This window comes from Cystoisospora suis (assembly GCF_002600585.1).
Source record: "Cystoisospora suis strain Wien I chromosome Unknown contig_683, whole genome shotgun sequence".
Taxonomy (NCBI): domain Eukaryota; phylum Apicomplexa; class Conoidasida; order Eucoccidiorida; family Sarcocystidae; genus Cystoisospora; species Cystoisospora suis.
Genome location: NW_027153484.1, coordinates 1 through 12,223, shown reverse-complemented (window position 1 = coordinate 12,223; position 12,223 = coordinate 1). Strand labels below are relative to the sequence as shown.

Genomic DNA, 12,223 nt, shown 5'->3' with positions numbered 1-12,223 from the left:
AGAATACAGGATGACCGGGCTAAGGTTTTCTCAAACAGTATCATCTCGGATGAGCCTTGGCTCAGGGGCCATGTTTTCGTCAGTCCTAAGGATTATGGCATGCACGCGTGTGAACACGGCGAGCGAGTGGCAGGCTTACAGGGCCGCTCAATATCTATATATTTACTTGGGTTTCCTGCTGGACAGGGAGCAGTGCATGTGGCTCCCTGGCTGTCTATTCCTCAAGCGTTCCTCCCCTGTCCCTCAGCAAAACAAACATACTTGGTGATGCTGTCAAGACTGACCGGCTCACAGAATAGAGCTGGTCCGAGCTTACGCCTTGACTGGCTGAAGATACTCAGAGCTAGCATTCAAAATGCATGAGCCTGAGAGCAGTCAGATTTCGCACATAATCTAGTCGGTTGTTCGCTAGTAATTTGCTTCATGTGACTTACAGGCATTTCAGAAAGTGCAGGGTGGTCCTTTGGCAGGCGCCTCAGCTTCTTCGCGAAGTCGTCCGTACCCCTCTGAAGCTCCTGTAAAGCCGGGGTCAACAATCGGCTGCCATGAAACTTCACCTCCGTTGTGAGATGTCCGCGGACACTTCCCAGCTTTGTGAGATTTCTCTTGAGACCCCCATACAGTATTGGTACGGCGTGACCGGTGCCCGGCGCAGCCAACGGCAGATCCGTCCACACCATGACCATCCCTCGGTGACTCTCGACTGAAACCTCTGGAGATATGTATCGATTACCACGTGCTAGATCATGCCTGTGCCCGCTTCGAAAACCCGCGGTATATTCCGTGGGGAGCGCACGGACGAAAGACTCGCCTGTCCGAGACAACCGTGGGCGCCATACCGGGAAGTTCCCATAGCCCAGCTACAGAAACCAAACTGGACATACAACGGCGTGGAATTGAACAGCCTGCAGATAAAAGACGTGCTGTGATCCGGAGGTACTGTTGGAAACGTTCCCAGGGAAAATATACGGTCACAACCCGTTCTCAGGAGAAGCCTCAACCAGATGTGGATGCACACGGGCGCGGCCGGACAGCAAAGCCGCCCGACTTTCTTCCGGTAGCTATGAGGCAGCGCACCTGGATATCGACAGTTGCCCAGGGAATGTTGGACCAGTCCTTGACCGCATTCTGATGCTCAGTGTACAGGTTGTAGACGACTTGAAGGAGCTGCATTTCACTCTTAATCTGATCAAGCTGGGGAAACGAGGTGATCGGGAGAGAGAAGAGGACCTCGGCTTTCGTGAGGCTGTCGCGCCCCAGCTGAAATTTGGCCAGCTCCTCCGTGTACTGAGCCAGCAACGCGACCCCGGGATCGAGCTCCACAGCAGCAGCGCCAGGACCCTCCTGCTTGAACCGATAAGCGAAGCTTTTGCATTCCTTAGCAAACTCCACCACCTGCACGTAAAAGCAGGGGTGCCACCATACACCAGGAGGGACACATGGCACGGCGGAGAAAGCTTGGCACGTTCCTTCTGTGCAACGCAGCATACAAGATTGCAAGCGACTGGTGCGCCGTGTAGCCCGCACTTCATGAGGCACTTCCTCGGCACGTCCCAGAGCTACGGTAGTGAACAAGGTTAGTACCTCCGCGTGCGCATAGGTATTCCTTCGACTGAACAAGTGCGTATGAAGATAGGCGCCAACTGTATGTTTGCCTACCACCCGTAGAGGGAGGGGCGCTCACAATGACCAACCAAAACACGACCCCCATAGAGATTTTCACCAGCCACCTTGACGTATAGACGGCAAAGTTCTGACTGAAGACACCAGCTGTATTGCCGACAGCCACCTCCAGCTGGTGCCATGTCGACTGGTGTCCAATCCATGTCTAACTGATTTTTGGGCAAGTGTAGAAGAACCTGCGGTTCGCAGCAAAACAGCTCATACCTCTTTTTTCTTCTGTTGCGCGAAGACTTCTTTTTTCTTCTCCAGTTGCTTTTCCTTGGCAAGCGCGAGAGTTTTGACCTCCTCCCAAGCAGCAGAAAGCCCTGCCTGCTGTTCAATCTGCTCCAGCTCGATGTAGCAGTCGTAGATCTGCAGCGTCCGACACATCTCCTGGACGTCTGCAATCCGAATCTCGGTGTCCATAGAAACGCTCTTCACGTAGCTAATTTCGTTTAATAAGGACTTGAAGCTCTCCATTGAGTCGGGGCTCTCCTGCAAATGTTTCCTAGGGCAAAAACGCGCATATTCCAGACGTACTGGAGTTGAAGAAGCGTCTTTTTACTTGCCATACAGCCATAAAGACTCTTCTCAATGGCAGCAGACACATACACTTTCCAGCGATCGAGCCCAAGACTGAGCCTAGCAGGGGAGTAACTGACTCCACAGACAGATCCGGTAAGTTCTAACTTTCAGCAGAACCGAGAGAGACCCACTCTAACACAGGAGACGTCAGAATGAACCAGGTCAGTGCTTTGTACTACGGTAGCTACTTCTGTGCCCTGACCGCACATGCTTTGCAGCAGGAATCTAGAGAAACCCGGAGCCTTCGCTGGTGACTGCAGACATCTGAGATGGTGCACTACATCCACATTAGACTCTACTCTCAACTCGGACCGGAAAGACCGAATATTACCAGACGCAAGCCTTTTCTTAGATAGTACTTCAATTTCCAATCTACGTTCTTAGCTCCATAAACTGAACCTTATACACTTCTATATCTGCTTTCCAGACGGCTGTCTTCCTCCCAGAGTCACACTTACACCCACGATTTCAGACGCCACCACTAACGCCCTTTCTTCGACAAGAAGAAACTCCGGCAACTTGTCATCAAGACGTGAAATTGCGTCAGGTATAATGCTGTTCCTCCGCTTATCCCCCCCTGTGTGTGTTAACTGCCTGTCTTTGCCTCACAGACTGTTCTTGATCAACTGGGTGAGTTGCTGAAGCTCCTTTTCAGCGATTCGGTTCAGGACGCGGCCGTACTCGTGGAGCCACTCCAGGGCTTGTGCCCGAATTCCGCTGACCACGACTGACGAGTCTATCTGCAGGAAGCCTATTACTTTGGTTGTCGGGAGCGCGCTGAGCTCCGCTGCAAGCTGAAAAAGGTTTGCGAAAACGTCGGCGGATAACTGAGTGAGGTTGATGTGTCCAAGTGTGCGTTAAAACCGACCTTGTAAAGAAGTCTTACAGCTACGGCCCGGTGAAAGCACACTCTAGCTTCTTCGAGAAAAGCCCGCCTGAGAAGCGCCAAACCTGTGTGCCGGCGTCCGTCTTGAGTAGAGCTATCTGAAACAGCAGTACTCTATAACATGCACACAGTTCCTGGTTCCCTTAGAAAACTTGAGACAACAGAACTACGCATCATACACACACATGACAATTATTAGACTAGAGCCAGGGCGGTGTGCAGGCACACAGACCCTCACTCGGGAGGCGTTGATGAATCAGATGACTCAGATTCTGGCAAGCGAAGCAAGTGACTAGTTGGTTCGGGCACTCGATTCCACAGCCTGACGTCCTTTGGTTTTCACAGTTTAGAAACTGAAAGAGCGGGGCTTCGCTTTCAGTAGTACGAGATGGATGGCCAACTCGAGATCCTGTTTAGGGCAACGTCCGCACACCGAACTCCACACTACGCTGGAGCTGCTTCGACAGAAATAGTGCGTTGTGCAACTATAACGAGTCATCTGGAACGATCACGGTTAGCAAACCAAGCACCCAGCGCGAGCTATAGGTTGTCCAATTCTGGTTAGCTTCGCAATCCAGGCTTTGCGCGTAGGGTAAACTTCAGGGGTGACGATACACAGCCGACACCTCGCATCGCCGGGCGCGCATCCAAAACCGGGTCGCGGGGTGCACACTGGATGAGACAACGTTCCGATCAGAAGCAGACGTTCTGCGAACTTCCAGAGTAGCAGAGACTCTCACCTTCTTGTACGCCCAGATGTAGACATCGAAATAGACTATTCGCGGTCGCTTCTCAACCAGTTTCTCCAAGTCGCTTTTTCTTTTCATATCCCACAGACCCCACTGGGTGTCGTACTTCTTCCAGCTCCGGACATACTTTGTGATGTTCTGAAGAGATAAGGCAGAAAAGCGTGCCGTAATCTTAACTCCTCGAACAAAGAGTTGTTTCAGAAAGGATACCTAACCTCTTTGTGACACCTCCACTCCGAGGCAGCAGTCCAGATGAGAGTTTACGTCTGGGAAGAGCGCCAAGCACCTGCCGTCTTGGCGGTAGGCCGTTGTTTCGCTTGTACCGCTCGGTGGTGTTGGAGCAGTGTACTACACGAGCTGGCAGGTCCTGCTGGGAAGCGGTTTGCGCCTGCCGCGTTGAAGGAAAGAAGAATCTGACCTGAAAGACTTTCTGGATGGCTTGGTGAGTAGACACCGTTCTGTCAATCAAAGCAGGCACTCGAGAGATCTCTGAGTAAAAGGTGAAGGCCGCTGCCTGGCACTCCTCATCCTGGCCCAATTGTGGAGGAACGCACCTGCATACACCAGCCACAGTAGGGCGTCGAGTTCGTATACAAGGACGAATACAAGGAAGTGATTCCTGGGATACACGCGGCGGCTCGAGCCCTCCCCCGTAACGTACTGGTGCGCTGGCAGGCAATCACCACTCAGGAAGTTCACCCGGTGTTTTGCGACGCAGAGGAGGCAAGTGGCTTCTCGCGTGATGAGGGTGCTGGAAAGTGTGGACAGCACGTATCTCCCTGTCAAAAATGATTCCCGCTGGTTAGGTCTCTTCCTGGCGCCATGTTGATACCTATCAATATAGCCGTACGTATGCGGACAGACATCCAATGCAGTCGCGAAGGGGCTGGTCGGAATAGGAAAATGTCGCTGCAACACAGAACCCTGGAACGGTGTGTTTTGAGCGGGTATACGCAGATCCGTGCTTTTCATCTGGATGGGTGGCCCATGTTGTTGAAGCTTGTCTTGATTGGCCTACTTGCACGTGCCATTCATCCACCGCACAAATCGTGAGGCAGAGTAAAGTATGTTTTGCATAAGCCTCGAAATGATTTTGAAAATAGCTTGGGTTGAACCGTGAACCACCACTTCAGACTGGTTGAAGTCCGCGCTCACGGTAATCAGAGGAGGCAACCGACTGCCGGAGGACGCGTTCAAGGAGAAGAGAGCCCGGAAAGCGCTGGTGCCTGTTTGGAAACCCGCGGCCCAGCACAGCACCAGGAGTCGATCAGGTGGAAAGCGAATCGCTGGGTTCTCTCGCTCTGATCTGTTAGTGGCCACAGGGGGATTCAGTTGGATTCCAGTCCGGCCTATCACTATCGCCAAACTACAAGGGGGGAACCTCGACGCCAAAGAGCGTGACAGCAGTAGCGCGGCTGAGGCAGATTCTTTTTACAGACCGGTTTGATTCCCGTCCACCAAGTTGTCACCAGAGCATGCTCGGAAGAGTCGATGAACCCCCCGCTGCAAGTGTGATCATGAAGTGGCCAAGATGCCTATGTCCGCGGTACACACCAACACACATACAAGGCTCATTCAGGCTAAGACTCCGACGCCACGACAGCTGTCGGAGAGGAGTCACTAGCCATTGACTTCCTCCCACGTGCCGCGTAGTCCCCTAGTCCCCCCTATTCAGCTGACGAGAAATGCCCAGTGTGTGGTGTGTGTACAAGGCTCTTAGAGTACCTTCCCGTGGCGGGCGCCACGGGCCTAGTGATAACCGTACCTCGTATGAGCATAGTAGAAATGGCGTTGAAGATACGCCGCTCCCAGTAGTTGTAGTACTCCGCCATCGACTCGCTTGCGCCTGTCATCGTGCCCTCGATAATCTCCTCGATTTTGATGATGTACGAGGTGACCGACTCGTATTTGGTCTGCAGCTCGTCGACTACTGTCGCACGATGATTTTCGAAATACTCGTAGAACTCCTGCGGGTTACAGGGTGTACAAGTGGCGACTGGTGTTTCATTCGTCTAGCCAGCGCTACCTGCTACGGGTGCTGAAGATACTTTGTTACTGCAATAAGGAGAAATCTTACAATCACGGGTGTGCTGTAACCATTAAAGGACTTCTCATTCGCCACCAGAGCAAAAGCGCTTCCGCGCCGGGCTGGCGAAGGGAATCTCTCGTGGGGCAGTTCGGTTCTCTCTGCAGCTATCTGAGCAGTTACCGACACACGCGATCTTGAGCTGTAGCCCTCTCTCCCGCCTGCGGACTCCCGAGCTGTATGGCAAACTCGTCCCGGTGCCTCAACTGATACAGCGGCTGCTGTCGCTCACTCGAGACACCGCAACTACTCTTGAAGAATCACAAGACTGCCTCGCTTGCTGAGCCCTCTTCAGCTCGCGCAGACACCGAAAATGCGTGCGGATGCTCAGCGTGTGAACATTCAAGCGGGAAGGGTATAGGAAGAACAATTCTGATCTGGGCGCCCGGACATGGCAACTGACCTGAATGTTGAACGGCTCCTCTTGATTCCAATCGAGCGTCCTAACAAGCTGGGCCTCCTCAATTGCTTTGACAACTTGGTCAATGATCTCAACATTCTTTTCCACCTGATCTCGGAGTGTCTTGAATGTCGTTATAGCCTTGTTGCAGTCGCCTATGAACTCCTCCACCCCAAGAGAAGTCCAGTTTAGGGAGTTTAGTCCAGGAAGCAGCCACCTGAAACACCCGGGGGCCAAGTTTCTTAGAAGTTGGAGTTGACCGGCAAACTGGGGTCCCATTTTTTTCACAATCCGGTGAACGGCAGGCAGCTCAGTCGGTCGTACACGCTTAGCATCAATGGTTCGGTAGTGACGGCGATTCCTCCCTCCCCGTCCCGTGGTACCGACACGACCAACAGACAAGACTGGGGCATCAGCATCGCTACTCAAGAGAAATGCCAAGAAAAAAACTTGGGTTTCTTGTAGGTCACCGTGGAGTACGTCGTGATGACCCTGGAATGCTCCACCCAAACTACGTCTTCCTGGAGAGCCCCCTAAACAACCTCGCACTTAGGCGACAACGTAAGAGGATTTCATCCCTAAGGTGATTGTCCCCAGGAAAGATGCTTTGTTGTCTCCCGTGCTGGGCTCTTATAACAGCTCTTCCCAACCAGAGGTTGCGGGTTCGCTCGTTCTGTGTTCACCTCGTACAGCAGCCCGTGTCATGTCTTGCACACACGTTTGGAGCTGTCAATAACAGAAACTCCCCAGGGCTTCTTGGAAGCAGGCTGTTGGCACCCAACGAGCGACAAGCTAGGAAAGCAACGGCAAGCTCACTTTCCGGAGGGATACTGTCGTTTTGACTGCCAGGGACCCCTTCTGTGTGACGCTAACAAACGGGCCAGCTGGGTGCAGCATATGGCCACGTGAAACCGCAGCAGCAACATAATCTCCGGTGTTGCGTTTGCGTTTGCCTTCTGATTTATTCTGAAGCGCATGGTTACAAACTCAGCCTCTAGCTGCTTGGTCAGCCTGGCGAAACCATGGCATGCAGCCTGCTTGCCTACTTGTCCAATTTCTCCAGATGATGGCTCAGGAGCTTTGCTTGCACGGGGATCATGCCGCTACACGCCGCGGACAAGTGTAGTAACATCTGCTCCAACAGCCCGCAATGTTCGATGTACTTTTCCTGGGCAGAAAGAGCACTGGCAGGCGGTGACGCTGCGGCACGGTCAGGAAAAGCTGCGATGCGAGTTTCGCGGTCAACCCTGGAGCGGGAGTGCACGACCCCCCTTGCACGTGTGAAACCTGGTCTGCCGCCGTCCCTGCGGGTCGGCCCCTTGGAGTGGGTCAGAACGTGGGTGGTCAAGGCCCCTTCGAGAGCATATGTAGTCAACAAGAAGTGTTGCAGCCCGTCTACACCGCTTTCGCTTTGCGTCGATCCGGTGCATTACCAGGCTAGTGAGCCTGTACCCGTACAGTGCGTTTGCCTCAGGTGCAGAACGTCTTTCTGTCATCCAGTGTCCTCGGCAACACGGCTCGGACAGCTGTTTCGAAGACGACCACAGAAACAAAGACCTGAGACGGGGTCACCTGGGTGGCCGCGTTGGGACCCTTGCTGCTGTAACAGTTTCTCAGCAGAACACCGACATCTGCTCTTTTGGGCTTCCAGCCATTCGCGAAAATCTATCGCTGTGCTCTCACAGTTGACGCCACACCAGAAGAAGCCGACCCCGACTCAGGGCCGGCCGGAGCATTCTTGGGACTTGCCTTTTGGAGCGCAACATTTAAGATGGTATGAGGTATCTCGTGGCCGCCCATCTGGTCCAAGTGCCGGGCCTCTTGCATCACAACCCACATCTCCGGCGCAAAGTTCACCTCATATTTCCCCTCAGCAGTTTTTCGTAGGATGTTGATCTTCAAGCAGTTGGTCACTGTGTTGCTAGTACGGATCTGGAGAAGGGGACACAGGCTGAATGGAACTGACGCGACTACAGGGCACCATGGACAAGGGCGCTGTGTGCGGCAGTCTCAACGTTCCGCTGTGGCAGGAATCACCACCTTCAGAGAGCCTGGCTATGCCCCGGAGCTGTCGACGCCTTGCTGATGCCAGGCCGCAGGTGAAGACATTCAGTACATGAGCGAGTCAATTACGAGTCGCTTCTGGCTCCGTTCTCGCGTACCTGCCATCTTTTGAAAAGCGTGTCTTGGTACGCTACCAGTTGTCTGGCAAGATTCAGATAATTCGTGAACACGACTTCTGCCTCATAGCTCTGAAAGAAGGCTGGCATGCACTTGAACTGGAGTACGGACTCTTTCAGCCGTTGCAGGAAAGCTCTCGCCCATATAATGGAACCAGCCACACGGGGATACCCTTTCGCCAGTGGCGGGTTCTCTTTGTCTGCCTCAAACTGTTCGCGTACGGCGTCCACTTCATTGCCTGTGACAGAGGCACCAAAGTGTCTGGGGTGCTGCTTTCTCTGCGACAGGAAGACTCTGAGCATCCAACTAGCCCCTTCGTGCGGCGGGGTCCGTCAAGCTGGGTCAAATGAGATGGCGTGCTACATGCAATGGCGGATGAAGGCAAACTACTAGGTGCTGCTCTGGGACGCGTGTTCAGACGCCGTAAAAAGAGGCCTCGGGGGAAACAAGTCTTTCCCAACAGGACTCGCCGGGAGTTTGCGCACATCATCGGGCTGGCGACATTCTTCCAGCAGCGGGGCGGGACGGGCAACAAGAGATGGACAGAGCTTCAACTAGGCTGCCGGGGAAGGTCTTAACTTCTTCCTCTCGATAGACGGGAAGTGACACTTTTGGAAGCTTTCCCTTCATTTACTTAGAAAAAGCACGTGTGTGCAGGACATCTTCACTTTAGCAAACGTGTAGGGGAAGGGCACCAGGACCCTGGTCGCTCATTTTGGCAGAGCCGCTACCGGAGAGAACACCTTACCAAATTGTTTCAAAATATCAACAAACTTCTCGCGCAGCTTCGCATTGATGACTGGCCGACTCTCGATGGTGCTGAAGTTCTTCAGCATCGTAAACGCCCCCACAGCGGAGCGCAGCTTTCTGAACTGTGTATCTAGAAACCTTAAGGACTTTGCCTCGACAACCTTGATCTGCTGGCGGAAATCTGCCAGAAGTTGGTCCCACAATTCGGCGCTGCTCTCGTCAAAACCGGCATCGGCAAGGACATCGAATGTGGATGCCAGCTCCTGAGAGCAGCGGAGCGAGCAGGTCACAAGGGTTCACGCATAGCCCCCCCAAGACAACGGCAAAACATCGAGGAGGCTACTGCTGCAAACGACTACCACATGTTACCGACGGAGGGGTCCGTCGTCGTAGCTCACCTGGACATCCCGCGTGAGGCGGTCGACGCTTTTATGATGTCGGCTGACCGCTTTCAGCTCCCGGCCAAGAAACCGCTGGAACTGGTTGATCACCTCGACTGCTTCACGTAGATATGTGCATACTTTGGACATGTATGAAGTACGGCGAAACAACTTCCGTCTGTCGAACTCCCACCTGAGCACCAGGGCGACGGGAGTCCCATGTGAGTACCAGGTTCCTTCTTCAGTTGTCTGCTCGAGCACAAGTCTGTTGTCAGTGCTACAAAGCGAAGCCCGTTGTCAGCGTCTACAATCAGCGTTCATAGGGCGTACCGTGTCAAAACAACACAAGCTACACTACAAGGAAAACTTGCGGACTGCGCACCACGGGGAAGAAGCCAGCATAGACTAGTCCTCAAGTAGTTCAGTTGCTACTTGGTGGAGGTAACAGGGTAGCGACACGGGCCGAAATTCACGAGCAAATAGCCGGGAAGCGCCGTTGTGCCCGCTGTTTCGCCCTTTCGATCGTGGTCTCCGGCCAGCAGCCGGCTTGGCTGGAGCAACTAACATTCGAACGGTGGCCAGCCTCTTGTTATGTGTTTCCGTCTGCCGTCGCAAGGGTTCCACAAGTTGCCGGAGGATATGATCCCACAGCATGCCCAGGTGCTTTGCCAGAGGCCACGTTTCACAGCCAAAGAAAGCGGACCAGAGTTAGCGATGCGATGTAAGAGGTCCCGGGAATGACTCCTGAGGCGCTGGCTGTTTCACCTGCGATCGCATTCGGATTCCTCAATCTTCTTGCGCACATCCATATACAGCTCTTGCCATTTGTCCAGACAGAGTTTCGCCTCTTCCACAAGGGGGCCGGCGGCGGATACGTCCCCTCGCAAAATGCTGCTTGGCTTGATTGCCTCCTGGACACGATCTGCAATCTGCCGCCGATACATAAATACAACCGCAATTTTGCGACCTGCCGCATCAGCGGTGGCGTCTTTGTCGTTGCTCCTGTGCCTCACGACCACTTACTGCACCGATTCGCAGCTCAAAACATCGTGCGCAGGTGAAAGCTGACCTGGACGGCATACCAACCAGTAGCGTCCAGTTACACACAGCCCCGTTAAGGCGCGAGACACAGTATGTCTACTCATTCAGACCTGTCCGCACGGGCCTGCAAATGTGCTCAGCATGTGTAGGTTATGGCCCGACTGATTGCTGGGCAGACATGGTGGAAGCGAGCCCTCAAAGCTGCTCACATTCCTTTGCCACAGCAGAGGAGCGCGTACAAGCCGTGCGTGGCGCAACCTCGACAGTAGGGGATGCTTTACCTGTTCGGCGACTCGGATCAAGAGTGGCTGCATCTTCTCGTCCGTGTTGTAGTGACGAGAGGTTATCCATACCATCCGGATAGCGCCCAACAGCGGAGAGATAGATTCGGCTACCGTTTTCAGCGATCCTGTAGCGAGGCACTTGAAGTGCCTGAGCAGAAAGACAGCCTCGAGGGGCGGAGTCATGGCATGAAGTGCTGCCGTGTCAGGAACGCCCCCAGTCATAGTCACAACCTCGCGCAGGGGACTCTCAGCGCGGTGCCGATTATTGTCTTCAGCGATCCTGCCAAAAGAACTTGTCTCATTGTCGTGCTGGGGAAAGCATTCCCTTCTGACCGAAGTGCCAGCACCCGGTCGGGACTTCTGTCGGTCCACCTTTTTCGTTCGGCCTAGCACATGGCGTGAACAGGTGGTACACACTCACCTCTCCAGTGTTGATAGAAACCTAACAGTGTCTTTCGCCTCCACGTACAGCTTCTGCAACTCCTCGAAGTGCGCGTGAAATTCTTCCAGACTCTTCGAAGACGGGCAGGCGTTCCGAAGCCACTTGAGCACCTGTTGTATCCTCTGGACTGTCAGCTGCTCGTACAGAGTGGACACGGCCGCGTTCCTGCACGCGCAGACACTGCATTCGCAGCGTTTGTTTAGACCAAGCCCGGACCGCTGACCGTCGCGGCTTCAGTGACACCTCATACTCCGAGCCGCGTTTAGATAAATGCAGCTCTTTTCAGTGCCCTTCGGGTTGCAGCTGACTGTTGCCGCTGCCTACATTGGGCTGCGCTGATGGAGCAGCGACAGCCGGTGATTGCTGTCCGTTGCTCCTGTTGTAGCGCACCTGTCGCGCCAGAACTCGAGTTCTGCAGCTGGGTACTTGTCGCGAGGGCGCCGCTGGCCTTCTGTCGCAAGCAGTCCCTTGATTATCTGCCAGGTACACAGACACAGCTCGTAATTGACGCTGTGCGCGCGAAGGACTGTATAGCGCTGCTCAAACCCACGGCAAAGCCTGCTGGTATCGTCACCGTGGAGACAGCCCGCCTCTGGTCTCCTCGCGGTATGTCCGGGAACGGTGCACCATCTGAATTGCTAGGGCCGCTTAGATGCAGAGAGAATAGGTGTAACACTACTCGGGGCAGCTGTGTTTATTATTCGGAGCAGCCGCCGCTGAGCTCGCTGTGGAGACGACGGATCGGTCCTTGGTTCTTTCTCTTGGCTGACGGGAAGA

At 54.0% G+C, this 12,223-nt stretch overlaps 1 protein-coding gene across 1 annotated transcript in view; it reads right to left on the bottom strand.

The window, feature by feature from the left end:
• The window catches only part of CSUI_001718 (dynein heavy chain family protein), a gene marked incomplete at both ends in the record, with an annotated part of 35,741 nt that extends 23,819 nt beyond the window's left edge, over positions 1–11,922 (bottom strand). Inside the window, 18 exons of the mRNA XM_068061923.1 lie at positions 435–515; positions 1,078–1,395; positions 1,888–2,170; positions 2,857–3,041; positions 3,874–4,020; positions 4,301–4,436; positions 4,901–5,108; positions 5,648–5,849; positions 6,372–6,585; positions 7,415–7,536; positions 8,133–8,300; positions 8,531–8,787; positions 9,298–9,562; positions 9,698–9,872; positions 10,445–10,608; positions 11,002–11,152; positions 11,426–11,611; positions 11,837–11,922. Coding sequence (XP_067926101.1) covers positions 435–515; positions 1,078–1,395; positions 1,888–2,170; positions 2,857–3,041; positions 3,874–4,020; positions 4,301–4,436; positions 4,901–5,108; positions 5,648–5,849; positions 6,372–6,585; positions 7,415–7,536; positions 8,133–8,300; positions 8,531–8,787; positions 9,298–9,562; positions 9,698–9,872; positions 10,445–10,608; positions 11,002–11,152; positions 11,426–11,611; positions 11,837–11,922 — 3,348 coding nt within the window. The remainder of the gene's footprint in view (positions 1–434; positions 516–1,077; positions 1,396–1,887; positions 2,171–2,856; positions 3,042–3,873; positions 4,021–4,300; positions 4,437–4,900; positions 5,109–5,647; positions 5,850–6,371; positions 6,586–7,414; positions 7,537–8,132; positions 8,301–8,530; positions 8,788–9,297; positions 9,563–9,697; positions 9,873–10,444; positions 10,609–11,001; positions 11,153–11,425; positions 11,612–11,836) is intronic.
• Positions 11,923–12,223: the final 301 nt, after the last annotated feature.